At 44.0% G+C, this 21,931-nt stretch overlaps 3 protein-coding genes and 1 pseudogene across 6 annotated transcripts in view; 1 reads left to right on the top strand and 3 right to left on the bottom strand.

Moving 5' to 3' along the window:
* Window positions 1-4,380, bottom strand: part of LOC117185865 (probable beta-hexosaminidase fdl) — a 28,026-nt gene extending 23,646 nt beyond the window's left edge. The window contains exon 1 of the mRNA XM_033398088.1: window positions 4,187-4,380. Coding sequence (XP_033253979.1) covers window positions 4,187-4,203 — 17 coding nt within the window. The 5' untranslated portion in view covers window positions 4,204-4,380. The remainder of the gene's footprint in view (window positions 1-4,186) is intronic.
* A 10,287-nt stretch (window positions 4,381-14,667) lies between these two features.
* LOC108159232 lies at window positions 14,668-17,721 on the bottom strand. 4 transcript variants are annotated; one of them, XM_033397237.1, is made up of 8 exons: window positions 17,445-17,721; window positions 16,445-17,144; window positions 16,227-16,375; window positions 15,781-16,146; window positions 15,582-15,683; window positions 15,389-15,516; window positions 15,156-15,323; window positions 14,668-15,074 (listed from the first exon to the last, which is right to left on the bottom strand). In XM_033397237.1, the coding sequence occupies exons 2-8, from the start codon at window positions 17,105-17,107 to the stop codon at window positions 14,956-14,958; spliced, it is 1,695 nt and encodes a 564-aa protein (XP_033253128.1). In that variant the 5' UTR covers window positions 17,108-17,144; window positions 17,445-17,721; the 3' UTR covers window positions 14,668-14,955. The 4 variants fall into 4 exon arrangements, with proteins under 4 accessions (XP_033253128.1, XP_017147828.2, XP_033253127.1 ...); XM_017292339.2 differs by lacking the exon at window positions 17,445-17,721 and adding an exon at window positions 17,287-17,406; XM_033397236.1 differs by lacking the exon at window positions 17,445-17,721 and having other exon boundaries at window positions 16,445-17,253.
* A 56-nt stretch (window positions 17,722-17,777) lies between these two features.
* On the top strand, window positions 17,778-19,701 carry LOC117192539 (annotated as a pseudogene).
* LOC117193824 lies at window positions 19,654-21,609 on the bottom strand. Its single transcript, XM_033398534.1, has 4 exons — window positions 21,553-21,609; window positions 20,242-21,125; window positions 20,050-20,183; window positions 19,654-19,998 (listed from the first exon to the last, which is right to left on the bottom strand). The coding sequence occupies exons 1-4, from the start codon at window positions 21,607-21,609 to the stop codon at window positions 19,805-19,807; spliced, it is 1,269 nt and encodes a 422-aa protein (XP_033254425.1). The 3' UTR covers window positions 19,654-19,804.
* Window positions 21,610-21,931: the final 322 nt, after the last annotated feature.

Genomic DNA, 21,931 nt, shown 5'->3' with positions numbered 1-21,931 from the left:
GTGTGTTAGAGAGAGACAGAGCGAGAAAGAATGAAATTGTTTTCTTGATTCTGGCTATAATAATTATACGATCTGGTTGATCATTCTAAAACATATCGTCATCCTCTACGATTCTGCGTTTTTGGTTTTATCGTATCTTTAAAAATGTGGATGCCACAGATTTTCGTCCTTTGTGGGGGCGGAAGTGGGCGGGGCGAAGTTTTGAAATATTTTTGTAGCAGTGACATATCACAGAAGTCTGGATACAAAACATCGTTGCTCTAGCTCTTATAGTCTTTGAGCACTAGGCGCTAAAGGGGACGGACAGACGGACAGACGGACGGACGGACAGACGGACAGACGGACAGACAGACATGGCTCAATCGACTCGGCTATTGCTGCTGCTCAAGAATATATATACTTTATGGGGTCGGAAACGATTCCTTCTGGACGTTACACACATCCACTTTTACCACAAATCTAATATACCCCAATACTCATTTTGAGTATCGGGTATAAAAATCAACACTGCAAAAAACGCTACACGTTTTGGCAGACCAGGAAAGATAACTGCCAAGGTAGACACTTTTAGTTTGCGGCAATTTAAGCAGGATGTCTTAAAAACTCCTCGATCGGTTGCCAATGACTTGAAGGAAACAGGAAATTTTGATGTCAGCGAACGGACAATACGTAGACGTCTTAAAGAAACTGATTTTGGAACATATATTACTAGAGCTATACTGCAAATAACACAGCGCAATAAGTTAAAGCGCCTTGAGTTAGCCAAAAAATTGATCGGCAAATAATTTTAATTTTGGAAAAAAATTTTATGGAGCGATGCAAGTGCTTTTCAGTTTCACGGCTCAAAAAAAAACGAGGGGGAACGTTGTGAGTTGCTGCGGACACCGCAACTCTACGGTTATACCCGATACTAAGTCAGTATGGCTCTCCTCCGGCAGACGCCGCTAATATTAAACGACACGACAAAGAGTGCGCGCGAGAGAGACAGAAAATCAGTCTGAGCGTGACGTCGGGCGCTGCGTAGCCACTGCAAATTGATTTGTTCTTATTGGCTATAAAAATGATCTGATCTGATCCAGATTCAGCAATCTGATAGATATGGTCATTATCTATGATTCTGCGTTTTTAGTTTTCTCGAATGTGCAATATTGTGGATGCAACAGATTTTCGTCCTTTGTGTGGGCGGAAGGGGGTGGGGCAAAATTTTGAGATACACGTTTTATAGTAAGATCTAACAGGAGTGCGGATACCAAATTTGGTTACTCTAGCCTTAATAGTCTCTGAGATTTTTTAATATCCCCAGATTTTCGTCCTTTGCGGGGGCGGAAGGGGGTGTGGCGAAATTTTGAAACAAACTCGTCTCGGTCCGATATATTAGGAGTGTGGATACCAAATTTGGTTGCTCTAGCTTTTGTAGTCTCTGAGATCTAGGCGCTAATGTTTTACTCTAAGCAAAGCCGCCTATGCTACGTGTGTGTTAGAGAGAGACAGGGCGAGAAAAAATGAAATTGTTTTCTTGATGCTGGCTATAAAAATAATACGATCCAATTCAGATTCCGCAGTCTTAAAGATATGGTCATTCTCTACAATTCTACGTTTTTGGTTTTCTCACATCTTTAAAATTGTGGATGCCACAGATTTTCGTTCTTTGTGGGGGCGGAAGTGGGCGGGGCGAAGTTTTGAAATATTTTTGTAGCAGTGACATATCACAGAAGTCTGGATCCAAAACATCGTTGCTCTAGCTCTTATAGTCTTTGAGCACTAGGCGCTGAAGGGGACGGACACACGGACAGACGGACGGACGGACAGACAGACAGGGCTCAATCGACTCGGCTATTGATGCTGATCAAGAATATATATACTTTATGGGGTCGGAAACGATTCCTTCTGGACGTTACACACATCCACTTTTACATTTTGAGTATCGGGTATAAAAAGCAAAAAAATAAAAATAAAACCCCCAATGAAGGTGCAACAGTTCCCATTCGGCAGCCTTAACCCTAATAAGTACGATTACTATAATATTATGTTTTGTATTTTGCTCCGTCAAACGCAATCCAATTGATTTTGTATTATACACCCATCTCACTCCCCCTTCCCCTCTACCGAAAGAGTAGAGAGCGAAATGAAAACGAAACCGATACAAAACGAGGGGGAACGTTGTGAGTTGCTGCGGACACCGCAACTCTACAATTATACCCGATACTAAGTCAGTATGGCTCTCCTCCGGCAGACGCTGCTAATATTAAACGACACGACAAAGAGTGCGTGCGAGAGAGACAGAAAATCAGTCTGAGCGTGACGTCAGGCGCTGCGTAGCCAGTGCAAATTGATTTGTTCCTTTTGGCTATAAAAATTATCTGATCTGGTCCAGATTCAGCAATCTGATAGATATGGTAGTTATCTATGATTCTATACATTTCTGGAATGTGCAATATTGTGGATGCAACCGATTTTCGTCCTTTGTGTGGGCGGAAGGGGGTGGGGCGAAATTTTGAGATATACGTTTTATAGTGAGATCTAACAGAAGTGCGGATACCAAATTTGGTTACTCTAGCCTTAATAGTCTCTGAGATTTGTGGATGCCCCAGATTTTCGTCCTTTGCGGCGGCGGAAGGGGGTGTGGCGAAATTTGGACACGAAACGGTCAAGGTCCGATATCACAGGAGTGTGGATACCAAATTTGGTTGCTCTGGCTCTTATAGGTTCTGAGATCCTTGAACTCATATTTTGCAATTGGCAAAACCGACCATGAAACCTGTGTGCTAGAGAGAGACAGAGCGAGAAAGAATGAAATTTTTTTCTTGATTCTGGCTATAATAATTATACGATCTGGTTGAGATCTTACATTCTAAAACATATAGTCATCCTCTACGATTCTGCGTTTTTGGTTTTATCGTATCTTTAAAAATGTGGATGCCACAGATTTTCGTCCTTTGTGGGGGCGGAAGTGGGCGGGGCGAAGTTTTGAAATATTTTTGTAGCAGTGACATATCACAGAAGTCTGGATACAAAAAATCGTTGCTCTAGCTGTTATAGTCTTTGAGCACTAGGCGCTGAAGGGGACGGACAGACGGACAGACGGACGGACGGACAGACGGACAGACAGACATGGCTCAATCGACTCGGCTATTGATGCTGCTCAAGAATATATATACTTTATATGGTCGGAAACGATTCCTTCTGGACGTTACACACATCCACTTTTACCACAAATCTAATATACCCCAATACTCATTTTGAGTATCGGGTATAAAAAATCGCAAGCGGGGCGATGAATGACGCAAACAAATCGTCAAAGACGGCGACTGACAAGCGGGCAAAAGAACAGAACAGACAATACCCGCCATCTCTATCTCACTCTCTCTCCCCCCCGCTAATTCCACCGGTCACTGTGCACTTAGCTACGGGCTAACGGGACAGACTGCGGCCTTTGTGTCTCCCCGTCTCTGTCTGGATCATTTGCATTAAGGATGGCAGAGAAACAGCAGGCAAGGAAGAGAAGAGAATTCAGTGATGGGGAAACCGCAATGACTGATAGGACACCCTCACATATGCTATGCATGATATGAGTTGGGCCAGATACAAACTTTGATTATTCATACTTCGGGTGGATATTCGTATGTAATTCTTTCGAGCAATCGATTCGATTGCAACATTTTCTTATACACACTTCTATATTTTTAGGTGTAGTCACAGTCGCAATACCCCGAATCGCTCGAAAGGGTATCAAAAACAAATCGCATTGGCAGCCGCGTGTGGTGTTTTGTTGTTCTCCGTGGTCAAGCGATGGTTGGAGATAAGAAGCCTTCTCCCGGTTCTCTGTTTGTTCTTGTTCTGCTCTTCATTTGCTCTTGCCATAGTGCCGCATTGAAAGGGTAACAAGAAACTTGTTAGAGGCACTCATCATTTTCCACAATTTCCACTGGGAGGAATGCAACCTTGAAATGCCAAAGGGGGATGTTCGGGGAGAGGACAGGAATTGTGGAATGGAATGTAATTATACATGGATCGATGGAAAAGCCTACGAGCGACTTTTTGCAAGTGATATTTAAGGCACTCCCCATATCAAATCCGACTTGACTTGACCCCAATGAAATATTTATAATCCTCCAGTGATTTTTGTTTTCATTCGTTTTATTTCACTTCCGTCATGATTTCGTTTAGCACCACTCCAGCCACATACCGTCGTGTCAGCAGCATTTCAGTATTCAAAATTGGTATATTTTCACATAAGATGTGGAGGCAATAAACCCAAAAAACAAAATTTTGTATTATTTATGGCCATGCCAAAGAGATTTCCTTGCGGTTGGCACTGCGATTTAGCCGGGTGAAGGCGCGCTCTTTGTTGATATTGCAAACTGAATGTGATGCGTTACGTTAGTGGCACAACAAGTTGTGGCACAGCTGCAGCAGTCGCAGCAGCAGCAGCAGCGGCAGCAGCAACAGCAGAGTGGCAGCCGCAGCCGCACCACAAAGCAGATAGAGGTCTATCCATTGGCGTAGAAGCTTTAGATATACCCTAGAAAAACGTTTGTTTAATCATAATTTAATATAAATTTTCTATGAAATGTCTATGATAAATGGCTTCCTTCGTTCCCAAGACAGATCCATCCTGTATAGGAAGAGGGAAACTGCAGTGTCAAACAACTTTCCAAGACCACAATACCCAGCTGCTAGGGAGTATCAAAAAAGTCAGAAAAAGAGAGTGTCAGACGCCAGATAATGTGCATGTGTGCAGGGGCCAAACAAAATAGAGCGCACGAGAGCTGAATAGAAGGCAACTGAAAATGAGACCTGAACCGAACCGAACAGAACAAAATGATGGCATGGGCATGGGCATGGGAACATGGAGCATGGGGTTGGGTTGGGGGGTGGCTGGGTGCCTGCCCGAGTGGGTTGCTGCCTGAGTGGGGAATGCCGCAAACTGCGCAGCGCCGTTTGACCCTTGGCTGAACAGCTCTCGGCCGCCTGCTTCGATTTATTAATAAAACCATAGACAGAGAGAGAGGGACACACGTGCACACAGGGGGGACTAGGCGGCGGCGGCCGACTTGGATTGGGGGCAGGTGTCGTTGTCGTCGTCGGCGTCGTTGGTGTGAACACAAGCACATGCCACCACAATTGGTCTTCCTCTCTCATATTTATAATTACTGCAAATTGTCGCTTAAAATGTTGTTGTGTCCCCTGCCAAAAGCACTCGAACTACTTATTGTAGGAGTGTGTCATCATCGTCATCAGTGGAATCATCCACAGCAGCATCATTATGAGCATCTTCATTATACTAGCTGGGAGGCTGTGGCACGTGCTTAAAAATAGACTCCATTTGGCAATTGGTATGACCTAATAATTGGGATACAAATAGGACCTAGGAGCAAGACAATCGCCGACGATGGTAATGCTCTAACAGGCCAATGTGGATAACAAACCAAAACTAAAAACCAGATGGAAAATGGTTTGAAATTGATTCTTATACTCATTTGAAACAGACGTACATATATCGGAATTCAGGTCTGCAAAAGCTTAAACCTAGCTTAAAATTACTTAGAACTGGTTTTTAAGGGTCTCAGGTAACGAATTCCTTGGAAATAGCTTCACAGATGAACAAAATTACAAAGAAAATGTCTCAAATTTGTTGCGACTTTTGTTTTAGTGGATATTAGATCGGTATTCCTTAAAACAGCTTCAACGATAAGAGTATCGTTCGTTATTGGCTTCAACAGCCATTTTGTTGACTTTCAAGCATTTTGCTGATAAGCCATAAATTAAATAACCAACGAGGGGGAACGTTGTGAGTTGCTGCGGACACCGCAACTCTACAGTTATACCCGATACTAAGTCAGTATGGCTCTCCTCCGGCAGACGCCGCTAATATTAAACGACACGACAAGGAGTGCGTGCGAGAGAGACAGAAAATCAGTCTGAGCGTGACGTCGGGTGCTGCGTAGCCAGTGCAAATTGATTTGTTCCTTTTGGCTATAAAAATGATCTGATCATATCCAGATTCAGCAATCTGATATATATGATCATTATCTATGATTCTGCGTTTTTAGTTTTCTCGTATCCTCAATATTGTGGATGCAACAGATTTTCGTCCTTTGTGGGGGCGGAAGGGGGTGGGGCGAAATTTTGAGATATACGTTTTATAGTGAGATCTAACAGGAGTGCGGATACCAAATTTGGTTACTCTAGCCTTAATAGTCTCTGAGATTTGTGAATATCCCCAGATTTTCATCCTTTGCGGGGGCGGAAGGGGGTGTGGCGAAATTTTGCAACAAACTCGTCTCGGTCCGATATATTAGGAGTGTGGAGTAGGAACCAAATTTGGTTGCTCTAGCTTTTGTAGTCTCTGAGATCTAGGCGCTAATGTTTTACTCTAAGCAAAGCCGCCTATGCTACGTGTGTGTTAGAGAGAGACAGGGCGAGAAAAAATGAAATTGTTTTCTTGATGCTGGTTATAATAATTATACGATCTGGTTCAGATTTTGCACTCTAGAAGATATAGTCATCTTCTACGATTCTGCGTTTTTAGTTTTCTCGTATCGTCGAAATTGTGGATGCCACAGATTTTCGCCTTTTGTGGGGGCGGAAGTGGGATTTATTTCAGAATTTGAATATATGGTTTGTGGTCCATTGTGGATTCTCTAAAAACGAGATTTCCAACACCATTGGCCGCCTTACAACCCCACACCATTACACCACCACTTCCATGTTTTACAGTCGGAAGTAAATGTTCTTTGTCCCTGGCTGTTCCGCTTTTCCTCCAAAAAATTGTCTTGTCTTTTATGCCCTTGCTCTCATCTGACAAATGACCCTTTTCCAGAAGCTGGGAACTTTGGAAATGTGCTCATTGGCGAAATCCATACGCTTTTTCCTATTGACCCCAGATACATATGGCTTCCTGCGAGCATCTCGGCCATGATACCCCGCCTTTTTCCAAGTGCGTCGGACAGTTTCTTCAGATACAACTTTGGAGAAGCCTATATTCAAATTTTGAAATAAATCCTTCAGCAGAGTGCCCAAAAATTACAGCTTGAAGACGACTTTTGCTGCCAACAGGATAATGATCCGACGCATACTGCCCACAATGTTAAGCTCTGTTTGCTTTACAATGTACAAAATGAGCTTCGATCGCCTCCTTAGTCCGCCGACCTGAATCCCATAGAACATCTATGGGATTAATTCGATCGCAGGATTCGTAAGCACACCATAAGCTCTAAAAACATGTTGAAGGAAGTTATCCTGGAGGAATGGGGCAAAATAACTGCCGAGGACACCAGGAATCTGGTTGACTCAACGCCTAGACGTCTGGCAGATGTTTTAAAACGATATTAAAATCCCACAAAATATTAACAACTTAGAATTTTAGTTGTGTACGCAGAATTGTTAGAGTGTACGCAGACTTTTGAGGTGTCAAATTTGTCTTATGTTTTTTTTAATGATTTTTTTTTCCTATTGTAAGATATGAATATTAGTTTATAAGATTTGAATATTAGTTTAAGATTTACTCATCGATAGTATTATAAGAAATACCAATGTACTCGATATATCGGTACTTGTCCTCGACAAGTATCGATATGCCAACACACATTGATTCGAATACGCCGATCAAGAAAGAAGAACATATAATAAAACCGTGCTATTAAAAGTTTACATATGAGGGGGGGGGTTTCCCAAAAAAAAAAAAAAAAAAACTCTGCGATGAACAATGCAGACATAAGAGCGAAAACCAAAAGTGAACTTAGCGACATATTGCGTAGCGACATAACGTATATTTTGATCAAGATGCCAACATACACCAATTACGTACAGCAGTGAAAAAAATCATGGAAGACACGCATGAGCTAGGAAATACGGCGCCAAGCGCAGCCGAGACTATGCAGGCAGACATTTTTGCAGTCCCGGTTGAGCGCGAGATAGATAGAGACAACCGTAGTGCACAACACGCAGTAAAAGCGGCGCCAGAAGAATATGGTGAAAATGTTCAGAAGGCTCGAGAAGCATTCATGCCGCGACAAGACAACGCTTGTTCGAAATTGACCATGCGATCAGATGAATACGAAGAAGAATCGCGCCGTTTGCAGCAGTTCGAACAATTGTACGTTTCTCGCAAGCGCTTAGCTGATCTCAAATTAAGCATATTGAAAACGGAGAAAGAGGCTATGGAGTTGGAAACGCCGAGAGATTGCATCGACTTGACACACATTGAGGCGTTGATGCGTCCATTTTCTGGAGATGACGACCAGGCTGTAACCAGTTGGATAAGTAACTTTGAGGACATTATGAATTTCCATGGTGTATCCGAGTCCAAATGCTGGATATTAGCGAAGCGGCTGCTAGGCGGATCGGCGAAGGCGTACATCGACCATGTGGCGCCTTTGACTTGGCAATTGATGCGAGCAGAATTGCTCAACGTCTTTGAGCAGAAAGTGACAGCGTGGGACATTGGAAAGCGACTGGAGGCACGGAAAATTGCAAATAATGAAAGCGCATTGCAATATTTCGTCGCAATGTGCAGCATAGCGTCGCAAGCAGACATGGCCACGAGCGATGTGGTCAAATTCATCGTAGAGGGACTGCAGGACAAGACGGGCATGGCAGCATCAATGCTATATTGCAGCACACTCAGCGAGTTGCGTGACAAGATGGTCACCTATGATAAGGTCAGAAGAGCTCCTGGCGTCGTAGCAATTCGTAGCGAAGGTATGACAAAGGGAAAACTAAATGTGAGTATGGCAGTTGGGCAGCAGCAAGGTGGTGGCGCAATGCGTTGCTACAACTGTCGGCAATTTGGGCACGTTATGAAGGAATGCAGTCAGCCAAAGAGACCGGATGGGGCATGTTTTAACTGTTGGAGTACCAGCCACCTATATTCGCAGTGCCCGAAACGAAAGATGGCCACTAGGGTAGCTGCAGTTCAAGATGAGGAGCGACCAGGAGAAAAAAACAACGACGATTTAGCGGCTGTCCAGTTAATCACTTTATGACTTCCGTTTGGTGAACAAAGAGGCGTCAGTATTTTTAGTCTATTTGATACAGGTAGCCCTGTAAGTTTTATTCATAAGTCTTTGATACCGAAGTCGGCTATAGTTGAAGCCTATAATGAAGTTAGGAAATACTATGGACTAGGAGGACAACCAATTTCCATATGGGGAAATTTAAGTGCCATATTGAATTTTACACAAAGAAATATATCGTTTTATTAAACATCGTAGATGATAACATGCTGCCTTTGCCGGTATTGTTGGGACGCGATGCCCTTAAAGTTATTGAAGTAAAATTAGTTCATAAGAAAAATATCAATGCGAAGCAACACACACCATTAAGCTCGTTAAAGCAAAAAGCTATTAGTTTAACCTGCGCGTCTTTATTCACCGAACGTAAAAATAATATTAACATAAGACTATATGATAAGTTAGATGGTAATCAATCAGAAAGAAGCGAGCTAATCAAACGTTCTAATCCATTTAAAAATCAGACACAAGAAAACTCAAGGAATGACAAAATGGCCATCGAGAATATGAATCAAGGCGACGAGTTCAGTAACTTTTGTGCGGCGGTAGAGATTGATGAAGAGGAACATATTAACGTAGGTTTCGAATTTGGCCCCACTCTTGCAGAAAAGTGTAGGGAAGTTATTAAGACATACTATTTACACAAAGAATTTGACTTTAAAGCACCACCAAAGTATCAGATGCAGATTCGTGTAACAGAAACAACACCATTTCATTGTACTCCGCGTCGTTTATCCTACCATGAGAGAGAGAAAGTAGCTGAAATAGTAGATGATCTGTTAGAAAAGAAAGTAATCCGTCATAGTGAGTCTCCTTATGCTTCCCCGTTGGTCCTAGTAAAAAAAAAAATCAGGAGAACTTCGAATGTGTGTCGATTACCGTGCTCTGAACAAACGAATTGTTAAAGATAATTTCCCATTGCCCCTTATTGAGGACTGTCTTGAGTTTTTAGAAAACAAGTGCTGTTTTTCCATTATAGATTTGAAAAGTGGGTATCATCAAATAGGCGTAGAAGAAAAATCAGTTCCGTATACATCGTTTGTGACACCGCAAGGACAGTATGAGTACTTGAGAATGCCCTTTGGGTTAAAAAATGGATCCGCTATTTTTCAGAGATTTATTTCGGAGCTCTTGAGAGACTTTATTAGGAACAAAAGCATTGTAGTGTACATGGATGATAAATTAGTAGCGACTAAAACAGTTGAAGAGCACATGGATATATTAAAAAGACTATGCATTCGGTTTAGCGAGCAAAATTTAGAGATAAATCTAAAAAAGTGTAGGTTTGTCAATCGAAACATCGATTTCCTGGGGTATAAAGTTAATCAAAACGGAATAGTTCCTAGTGATTCCCATATTGAGGCCTTGAAAAAATACCCAGTCCCTCAAAATGTAAAAGCACTGCACTCATGCTTGGGATTCTTTTCGTATTTTCGACGTTTCATGTTGTCATTTGCGACGACAGCTAAGCCCTTGGTGCAGTTGTTAAAAGAAGGTGGTCCGTTTCCCATGAATAGAGAACAGGTGAAGACGTTTGAAACTCTTAAGAATGCGTTGGCAAATCCTCCGGTATTAGCCATTTTTAGCCCAAATAGAGAAACGGAATTACATACAGACGCAAGTTCATACGGTTATGGCGCAATACTGATGCAAAGACAAGATGATGGGAAGATGCACCCTGTGTCCTATTATTCCGGCAAAACAACAGAAAGAGAATCACGTTATCATAGTTTCGAACTAGAGACATTGGCTATAATTTATGCATTGAGGCGTTTTAGAGCATATTTGGAGCATAGGTCCTTCAAAATAATCACGGATTGTAATTCGTTAGTACAGACGTTAACCAGAAAGTCAATTAGTCCTAAGATAGCACGGTGGTCCCTAGAGTTAGAGAACTATGATTACTCCATTATGCACAGACCTGGAGCCAGTATGGCGCACGTTGATGCGCTGAGCAGACAAGATCAAGTGACGAATATGTTAGAGGATGGTTATAGAGTCAAATACGGTTTAGAAAAGTCTAATTTAGAAAAAGATGAGAGTAGAAAGCAATATACAAGGAATAGTGTAAGTAGAGACAACCCTGGTAGTGAGCATAGAGGTACCGTAGTGAACCCTGTGATTAAGTGTAGAGAATTAAATATCAGTAGAGAGCGTAGTAGTACCGTACAGAACCCTGCGATTGAGTGTGGAGAATCAAGTGCAGTAGGAAGTAGATTGGGAAATAGGTGGAAGTCTGATGATAGAGAGAACCTTGGTAGTGATTGTAGAGATAACATAGAGAATAGTGAATATAGGGAAGAGGATGGATCGAAGATTGAAATTAGAGATTTGAGCCAATGTAGAAGAAGCGTTAACGATGTGGTGGGGGGAGTAAAGTACATTAGTAATAGGAATTCAGATAAAGAGAAAAAATGTGTTGAGAATACAGTAGAGAGGGACAAGTTAGAGTTTCAGGAGGAAAGATTACTAAAATCATTGATAGTTGGGGTAGTAGGTGCAACGCCAGAAGATGTTGATTTGATATTGCAAACAGAACAGATGCGAGGCAAGGAAGTAGTTAGGATTCGAAAAATGCTAGAGGATGGAATTGAAGTAGATTTTGAAATGATAGATGGTATTGTTTACAAGAGGAGTTGTGAAAACAAACTATGTTTCTATGTACCAATGTGTATGGAAGAGCAGTTGATAAGGCGGTCACACGAAAAACTAGGACATCTGGCCGCAGAGAAGTGCGTGAGTGACCTTTTGAGGACCTACTGGTTTCCGTCAATGAGAAGTAAAGTGGCAAGGTTCATCAGAAACTGTCTACCGTGTATACTACACTCGATGCCTAAAACAATCCATAACAGAACGCTCCATAGTATCCCAAAGTCGTGTGTTCCTTTTCATACCCTACATGTTGATCATTTGGGTCCGTTGCCGAGTATTAGATCTAAGCGAAAACACCTCCTTGTGGTAATAGATGCATTCACTAAGTTTGTCAAATTGTTCCCGGTTAATAGTACCAGCACGCGGGAAGCGAAGGATGCCTTAAGTAAATATTTTGATTTCTATAGTCGCCCTACTAGGATAATATCAGATCGTGGGACCTGTTTCACCTCGTTAGAGTTCTCTAGTTTTCTGCAGGAGAGAGGGATAGAGCACATTAAGGTAGCTACAGGTGCACCGCAGGCGAATGGCCAAGTGGAGCGGGTGAATCGTGTTCTTACTCCTATGTTAGGAAAACTGTCAGAGCCCCTTGAGCAAGCCGATTGGTATAGGTTGATGAGCAAGGTAGAGCACGCCATTAATAACTCCGTTAACAGCAGTACGAAAAAGACACCTAGCACATTGTTATTTGGAATACCCCAGAAAGGACCCGTTGTAGATGAATTAACCGAATACCTAGAGGAGAAGTTAGCGTCAGAACTTAGAGAGTTGGAAACTATAAGAGAAATAGCAAGTGAGAACATACGGTTGTCGCAGAAAAGAAATGAGAAGATGTATGCCCATAAACATAGAGCCCCATTAAAGTATGAACCTGGTGACTATGTAGCAGTCCGGCATGTGGACACAACACCGGGGATCAATAAGAAGTTCGCACCAAAGTATCGAGGACCGTACAGGATCAATAGAGTATTGGATAATGATCGTTATGAGGTTGTCGACATTGAGGACTGTCAGTTGACGCAAATGCCATTCCGAAGTATATTAAAACCAACAAGGCTTAAGCCCTGGGTAGAGTGTAAGGATAAAACCATGGTCTCATGTTGTTAATCGATGAAATAGTATGTTAAGTAAGACAATACCGAATAAGAAATGTTTAACCAACTGTATGCCTTAGTGTGTAGATCGTGGGCGATCTGTAGTCAGGTTGCCCGAATGTAAGATATGAATATTAGTTTATAAGATTTGAATATTAGTTTAAGATTTACTCATCGATAGTATTATAAGAAATACCAATGTACTCGATATACTTGTCGAGGACAAGTATCGATATGCCAACACACATTGATTCGAATACGCCGATCAAGAAAGAAGAACATATAATAAAACCGTGCTATTAAAAGTTTACACTATTAAGTTTGTTTTATTGAATAAAAAACAAATGTAGATAGGTTTAGAAATAAGCAAAGAATATTATAAAAAACGAGGGGGAACGTTGTGAGTTGCTTCGGACGTAACTCTTATTTCGTATTGGTTATAGCTTATAGGTTAAAGCCTTTCACTTGGAGGTCACTATATCATTAAATATATAGTATTTATTGCACGTCCCGCACACGTTGGGGCTTGCGTTGTTAAACAATTAAAAATCGCTTGGGGCATTTTTTTATTTGCAAAAAAAACAAAAAACAAAATACGCGTCTGACCGTATGGGGAAAGCCGCAAAATACTGCAGTAGTTTAGCAAAGAGAAAATAAAATACTAAAAATACTTTTAGGGAGACCGCGTGATTTAAATACATTCATTTGTATGGCACCACTGTAGGCGGCTTCGGTTTGGTTTTTATTTGGAAATTATTGTAACGTAACTATCATAAACGTATTTATAACGAGGGGGAACGTTGTGAAATGCTGCGGACACCGCAACTCTACAGTTATACCCGATACTAAGTCAGTATGGCTCTCCTCCGGCAGACGCTGCTAATATTAAACGACACGACAAAGAGTGCGTGCGAGAGAGACAGAAAATCAGTCTGAGCGTGACGTTGGCGCTGCGTAGCCACTGCAAATTGATTTGTTCCTTTTGGCTATAAAAATTATCTGATCTGGTCCAGATTCAGCAATCTGATAGATATGGTCGTTATCTATGATTCTGCGTTTTTAGTTTTCTCGAATCTGCAATATTGTGGATGCAACAGAATTTCGTCGTTTGTGGGGGCGGAAGGGGGTGGGGCGAAATTCTGAGATATACGTTTTATAGTGAGATCTAACAGAAGTGCGGATACCAAATTTGGTTACTCTAGCCTTAATAGTCTCTGAGATTTGTGGATGCCCCAGATTTTCGTCCTTTGCGGGGGCGGAAGGGGGTGTGGCGAAATTTGGACACGAAACGGTCAAGGTCCGATATCACAGGAGTGTGGATACCAAATTTGGTTGCTCTGGCTCTTATAGGTTCTGAGATCCTTGAACTCATATTTTGCAATTGGCAAAACCGACCATGAAACCTGTGTGCTAGAGAGAGACAGAGCGAGAAAGAATGAAATTGTTTTCTTGATTCTGGCTATAATAATTATACGATCTGGTTGAGATCTTACATTCTAAAACATATAGTCTTCCTCTACGATTCGGCGTTTTTGGTTTTATCGTATCTTTAAAAATGTGGATGCCACAGATTTTCGTCCTTTGTGGGAGCGGAAGTTGGCGGGGCGAAGTTTTGAAATATTTTTGTAGCAGTGACATATCACAGAAGTCTGGATCCAAAACATCGTTACTCTAGCTCTTATAGTCTTTGAGCACTAGGCGCTGAAGGGGACGGACAGACGGACAGACAGACATGGCTCAATCGACTCGGCTATTGATGCTGATCAAGAATATATATACTTTATGGGGTCGGAAACGATTCCTTCTGGACGTTACACACATCCACTTTTACCACAAATCTAATATACCCCAATACTCATTTTGAGTATCGGGTATAAAAACTAAACAGAAATCCATATTACACATAATTATAGTAGTTAAGCAAGTGCTTGGTTAGATTCTTCAGTGTTCTCATTGTTTCCTTTTATGCACTGATATTCACTTAATTGCGTTGCGATCTAAAATTTATCTAATGATGTGTACCATTTGTGTGTGTATCCTATTCCATTTACATGATTCTTGAGCTATGCTAATGATTAGCTTTGCCAATTTGGTTGCAGGAAATGCATTAAATATGAATACTAACAAAATAATATAACGTGTATTTACAGCACCACATTGTTCGGGTGTTGTGTTGCGTGTGGTGTGGAGGGGATTTAATTGCGCAGATAAGCAAAGCCCTCCTCTTGTCCGGGATCGTTGTGACGCACTGCCATAGCTGTCTCCACTAGATAATAGAGGCACTTGTACTTGTCACGCTTCTCTCGACTTAGATCTGCAAGGGAAATCGGAGCAGTAAGTATATATATATATATATATATATATATATATAAGCATGCATTTCCTCTGATCTTACTCTGTGGTGGCGGTGTGGACTGGGTCTGACTGCTGCCGCCCTCGTTGTTGGTGTATACCTCCTCTGAGGACCTCTCCATTTGATTGGAGCTGCTTGTGGCCTTTACTGTGGCCGGGGCTCCGAGGTGATGAAGTAGGTCGTTCCTGGTGACCACGACCTTTGGCTTGGCTGAAAATGTTTCCAAGCCGTTTACTTTGGTTCACAATCGGGCTATAATGAATGCTGAAACTTACGCTCACGCTTTATGATCGGATCTGCGGTCTTGGAGATGTTACAGTTGGCCGCCTCTTGGCTGTTGGCAGTAGTTTCCTTAATGGCTGCGGCGCTACTCGTAGCAACCTCTTCCGTGGTGAAAGCGGTTCTGCACCGAGAAACGAAAGAACATGAAAGTACAAGCGAACACTCAAAAGTGGAGGCCCTACTTACTTCATCACGGACTGCCAGTCGTCGGAGGTCTCGAAGCGCACTTCTCGCTCGCTGTTCTGCTCGCACGACTCGTATCCCTGAGCGCTCTCCTCGCCCTCGGATCTGTGGATGAGAAGGGAGTGTTTAGCCACATTGGTACCCAAGTGTCAGGCTTAAGATAAGGAGTCCACCAATGTGCTTTGCAACTGCCCCGCTGTACCTAGGGGCATTCTTTTTGCTTCTTTTGGCCGGTTTTACATGTTTCGCATCCTTTTGTTTCTGATCAGTGTCTTGGGCTGCTTTTTGCTCGGATTGAAGCGTTTTGTTAGCCACCTCCGAGCGCTTACGTCCGCGCCTGATCGGACCTGGCTTTTTGTCCTCCTCAAACTTTGCCGGCATCTGCCGAAATGTGCTGGTAAACGGCTTTATGGCACCGGTGGGACTGGTGGCGACATTTGTTGAGCTGGCGGCCAGCGCGGCAGCCTTCCGCATCTGAAAGACCTGGATCTTATCTATAATGGTTGCTTGCAGTGACGAGTGGAGACTCTGGAAGCCCATTGGATTGTTTGCAACGGCCTGCTGCCAACTTGGGGGAGTAGGTGGGGGAGGGATCAAAGTTGAAGGATCGAATAGACTACGGCTGCACTATGTGCTCTGCGGCAGTACCTGTAGACAACGCTCTCGTCGTACTCCGGCTCCATTTTGACCATCTGGCCGTTCGGCGTTCGCACGTATTGGTCGAAGTTTGTGAGGACATTGGCGATTCCCTGGTGGGCGTCGGCAGCATTATCTACTTCCTCTGTGGCGCCAACAAACTGCAAAGATTAAACATATGAGTCCCACTCTGCTCCATGGGGTATGGTATTCATGGATGGATTGCATACCACTTCGGAGGAAGGACTGCCTGCCACAGACGTCTGGGTTGCACCCTGTTGCGGCATGCCCGAGCTGCTGGCGGACGAGTTGGGGCTGACCTTCTTGCCGCGCCGCGAGATGGTGAAGTGCAGCGGGTCGTTGCCCTCGCGGCGTATCATCTCGGGCAGAATGCGCCGGCGCGCATTGATGAACCAGTTGCATACTTGCAGCACCGTCAGGCTGGCCTCCTGCGCCAGAGTGAACTTCTCGGCATCGCTGGGATAGGCATTGTAGCGGTGCTCGTAGAGCCAGCGCTTCAGTATCTTCACCGAGTGCTTCGGCAGGTTGCCACGACGCTTGCGCAGCGATCCATTGATGTCGATGTGGTGGTCGTGGTCGGTTTCCACCATCATCTCGTGGTAGTTCTGTAGCTCACTGCTGTCCATCGCCACCATCTGGTCGGAGGTGTGATCCTCCTCCACCTCCACAATGCCATCGGCGGACAGGGTGTCCAATGCATTCATCGACTCCTGGTCATGCGGCAGCGAATCATTGTCCATGCTACAGTCGGACACGAAGCGTTCGCGACCGTTCGGCAGATCCATCAGGTTCGCCTGATACATGTTCTTGATGTTCCTGCGCACCTGGTGATCCAGCACCAGGTTCACCTCTTCATGATCTGGCGAAATCATTGTTGAGGCCAACGCGCACGCTCAGCAAGAAAAAAGCCTGTGAAACGTCACAGAAAAAATTGAGTTTAAGTCCAGGCACAAAAAAAACAACACAAATTTATTTTGTTGCGTGTTTAACTTTTGGAAAAATATTTTAATAGATTTTTTTCTTGACGATTAACAAAAATATTTGTGCTCACAGCTCGGGCTTCTGGATAAAACTAACTTTAGCTGAATGCACAGCTAAATGACAGGACACAAAAGTTGGGGCATACTATGGCCCAAAATCTCGGCATTCCCTGCAGCCTACTTGATTCTAACAACATTCACTTGGCAATCTTTTAAATAGTTGTTTTACCAATCGAATATAGTATCGATAGCTGGCCACCTATGCGCTATCGGATGGCCAGAGACCAAACGTCTGTAAACTGTATTTAACTGCACTATTTGATTTGTTAAACAATTTTAACCTCCCCGACAACGACGCCAGCAGCAGGGCAGCAACAAAAACCCGAATACACACGAAGAGAAAGAGAGACGAGAGCTGAATGATTGCTGTATCTGTTGGTACTGGAAAACGCTGCCAGATTTTTGATTTCTACATTAAACGCTTAAATGCTGTAAATAAACGTTTAATGACTACAAAAAATGATCATTAATTTTAATGAACTAATTTGTGTAATTAGCATCACAATCACATAAAACAAAGTGCCGATTTATTTAATCCTAGTGTTGTAAGACGATTCAAAATGATCAAAGAACAAAATATAACAAAATTACCAAAATGGAATACGCTGTGGACGAAGAGTATTTGGCGGATATAAAGTGCAGCGAGGACGAGGATGATGATGAGGACATGCAGGAGACGGACGATCTCCCCGAGGGGGATGACTCACCTCCGCCATGGAACGCCGAGGACTCGGATCCCCTGCAGGTCACAGCCGATGCAGACCCTTTCCCATGGCTGTTTGAGGAGAACGATGTACTGATTAACGAAGATGAATTGGACTAGGTGGTGGTGACGCCAGCGGAATCGGGAGGAGCTGTCGTTAAGCGAGGACGAGGACGGCCCTCATCAAAAGTGTTCTTTAAATCAGCCAGCGGACAGCGGTGGTCTGCAAATAGGACGGCCGCTGCGGAGGAGCCCCCTTTGTTGGTGCGCGAGGCGTGTGGCAAGGGACCCGCCGTCACCGTTTCCAATGCCGTCGAGTCCTGGATACTGCTATGATGATGCGTTTCCTGGTACGCCATGTCAACGAACAGTTTCGGAAGCGGACTGCCCAATCCCTCCACCAGCGTCAAATAGATGTGGTCGAGATGCGCTCCTTCCTCGGACTGACCTACCTGTGTGGTGTGTTCAGAAATGGCCAGTTCAATGGGCCCCTGGATGAGCTGTGGACTGTGGAACTGGGCAATGCCATATTTCGGGCCACCATGACGTTCCAACGGTTCGAGTACATATCGGAGTCTCTTAGCGAAATCAACAGCTGGGCGGAGGGCAAGAAGCTCTGGCACCGGCTGATAATCAACTCCCGAACGTATTACGGCTGCAGCAGCTGGTTAACTGTCGATGATGTTCCCTGCTCTGTGGCCGATGCAACACTGGCTCTCTGCTGCGATGCCAAGACCTTGTATATGGCCAATGCTTCGACCACCACACAGCCACAGTCCATTCACAAAGAAGTCGAAAAGCTGATCTGCGACTACAAGACCACGGGAAGAAATGTTACGCTGGGATCGCGCTACTTGAGTCTATCCCAATGCCAGGAGCTAATGGAATCTCAGGTGAGCTCGTACTGATGGAGACTACAGCCGCAGACTGCCCCAAATTGTGGCCCTGTGGGAGTACCGTTTACAACCGATCGTCCAAGCTAGTTCCACACGAAAAAAAAGCCCTGCTGTACTGTGGTCTCATCTCCGAAGTGGATGCCGTCAAGCTTTTTCGACACACCGAACAGACCTGTCACCAGTTTTATGAGCACTCGCAACGATACAGCACCAAGTTCGCAACGCCTGCGTCGCTGGTGAAAGAGTCCCATACATTTCTGAATCTTTTGCATCTTGTTCTCAACACAGCAGCTTTTAATGCATGGATACTCCTGCGACTATCACTCAAAGGTGATGCCAGAATGGGGCAGCGTGACTTTCAGCGGCAGTTGGGTCTGTTTCTTAGCCAGCAGCGGCTCCAGAGGCGACTTCAGAGACGCTCTACAACGACCACGTTGGGAATGCGACTTGAGATCTGCGAAATCCTGGGCCAATCCACACAGCGACTGATCAGCGAGGTGTGCGGTGAGGCTAAGAGGTCTCAAGACGTGGGCGTAATCAGTTTGGAGAAGGCCGCCTTGCCTCAGGGTGTGAGTCTGTGCAGTCGGTATGGCGAGAAGCATCGTCGGTGCAAGCCCTGTTCCAAAGACAAGAGGGAGACAAAGGCGCGATCGCGTTGCCAGCAGTGCCAAGCCCATCGTTGTGGCAATCATTTAATTTCGCGCTGCTATGAATGCATGGGTCTCCACCCGGCGCAGCTGCCAGAGGGAAACTTGCCCGATGCCAACGACATTTGAAACTGACATTCAATAACATTTATTAAAGAGACACTGAGACATTCTGCTTTACATTCTGCTTTAGGGGAGAGGAGGGTGGTGCATATTGCTTTGGGTCGTAACTTGTGCTACATCTATGATGACAACGGTGCAACTGCAATGGTGCGACGACGGCCTAGAATTTGTACTGGAAGGACTTTGGTGTCTTGTACTTGGCGGCTCCGGTCGTTCCGTTGGCCTTGTCAATGGGATCGCTTTGGTCGAGGAACAGACTGATGAACTGTTTGTTCTGCATCTCATTCAGTGGCATCTCCAGCTCGCTGCAGGACTTGACTATCTCGGCAAAGGCACGCAGATCCTTGCGCAAATCTAAAATGTATAGTGATTAGTGATAGTCGGCCGGAAGTGGTGCAGACTCACATTGGTAGTTGAAGAGCAAACTCAGGCAACTGGCGCAGGCAGAGCGCTGCTGATGCTGCAGATAGACTTCAATCAGTCGGTGCACTGCGTCCATATTGTTCCGACCCAGGAATGAAGAGCACAGGGGACTGGCCCTGTAGATGAACAAAATAAGATTAGTTGATGTCTTATGGAATGTTTTCTTAATCTTACCGCCGCTTTACTAGCTCCTGCAGCTCCTTGTAATGCTCCAAGAGTTCGCCCGCTGATTTCTGGTCACAGAACCAGTCGCTGACAAAGCATTGCTTCCACACACAGGTCACCACAAAGATGTCCTTGTGCTCGCGATGAATGGCACGGGCAACGTCCATGAGGGACACCAGCACCGCCTCGCTCTTTTGGGCCAGCGTCTCCTCGGATATTGTGCGAAAGGCGGTTCGAATCATACGGCGTCCTTCCTCGGTGGTCATGCTCACGCCGTATCCGCGATGCAGCGTCATCAGAGCGACATCCGCATTGCCATTGTTCCACAAGGCAATGGCCTTGAAGGGTGCCAGGTCGGCATAGGTGTGGGCAAACGGATGCTTGAGCAGGCGGCAGATATCTGCCAGGGCCTCCAGTTGCTGAAGCTTGCGTTGTGTGCTCAAATACTTAAGGCAGGAGATGAACACCTCGTTGGACGGCAATAGATTACAATGAATGCACTGCCTGATCAAATAGAGAAAGTCCAGCTTGTTCTTGATCTCCAGAGTGGCCATGAGTAGGTTGTCCAATTGCGGCTGCGACAGCGAACGAATATCTAGGCCCAGCTGCGGGGAACGCAGGGCTTTCAGATCGCTCATCATGCCCTTGGACATGAGGCCCAGGTTCTGGCTGAAGCTGGTATTAGCTCTTCCTGCTCCTTTTCCAGCTGCTGTTGCAGTTCCTGATGCAACATTGCTATTGGCGTCAGCCTCCAGGGCGGCCGATTGCTTCTTGTTCATCAGACTGTCGCGCAGCTCCTCCCATTTCTGAGTCTTACGGCTAACCAAATAGTTGGTGAAGCAGTCAATGGCGTCCAACTGCGTCGACTTCCGCTGGTGGCGTTGCGTCCCAGGCTATAATTTTTTTTTCTGTTTTCTGTTATTATTCCTGTCCTCATTATACCGATGAAAAAACGAACTTAGCCCACTCAAGCCCCCTCTATTTAAACTGTTCAACGACGAGAGGTAAATGGCAGAAAATATTACTGATTGTAAATTCTTCTTGTGGATCAATACCATCTTTTCTCAGAACTGAAAAAAAACAACGATATCATTCAAGTAAACTGCGCTAAAATGAGTCAATTTTCATTATTTTCGGTGACCGAAAATACCTTCTCTGTTCAAAGTGTACCGTAAATATGAGAAACGCATTTAGCCCACTTAAACCCCCTTTATTTAAACAGGATACCAACTTGAGGTTTAAATAATCGAATTTAAATAATAAATAGTCAACATACAACGTAAGTGTGTGGAATAGTCAATTGCTGCTACCAATTCATACCGATTCAATATCCGATTCGAATAGAGTGAGCAAATAGGTGATACGAATAAAGTACATGAGACAAGCTTATGAATGCAATCCAGTAAAATAAGTTAAGCACGGAAGTACGACTTGAGAGATCGACAATTTAAAAAACCTGGGTATGGAAGTTTTTATACCCAATGTTCTTTAACTATTAAAAATTAAATTATACCAAAAATTATACTATTATATACCGATAGACCAACTCAATTTCGACGAACATTAATTTTTAACACATTATACTAGCCAAGAAAATACAGAATATAGAAACTTTCTATTAGAAAGATAGATATATATACTATATATATGTAGATATATCGTACAATCGGACCTTACTTTTCTTATCACTGAATAACAT

The sequence above is a fragment of the Drosophila miranda genome, assembly GCF_003369915.1.
Source record: "Drosophila miranda strain MSH22 chromosome Y unlocalized genomic scaffold, D.miranda_PacBio2.1 Contig_Y2_pilon, whole genome shotgun sequence".
Lineage (NCBI taxonomy): Eukaryota > Metazoa > Arthropoda > Insecta > Diptera > Drosophilidae > Drosophila > Drosophila miranda.
Note: the sequence above shows the minus strand (reverse complement) of the source record. Positions and strands in the feature narration are given on the sequence as shown.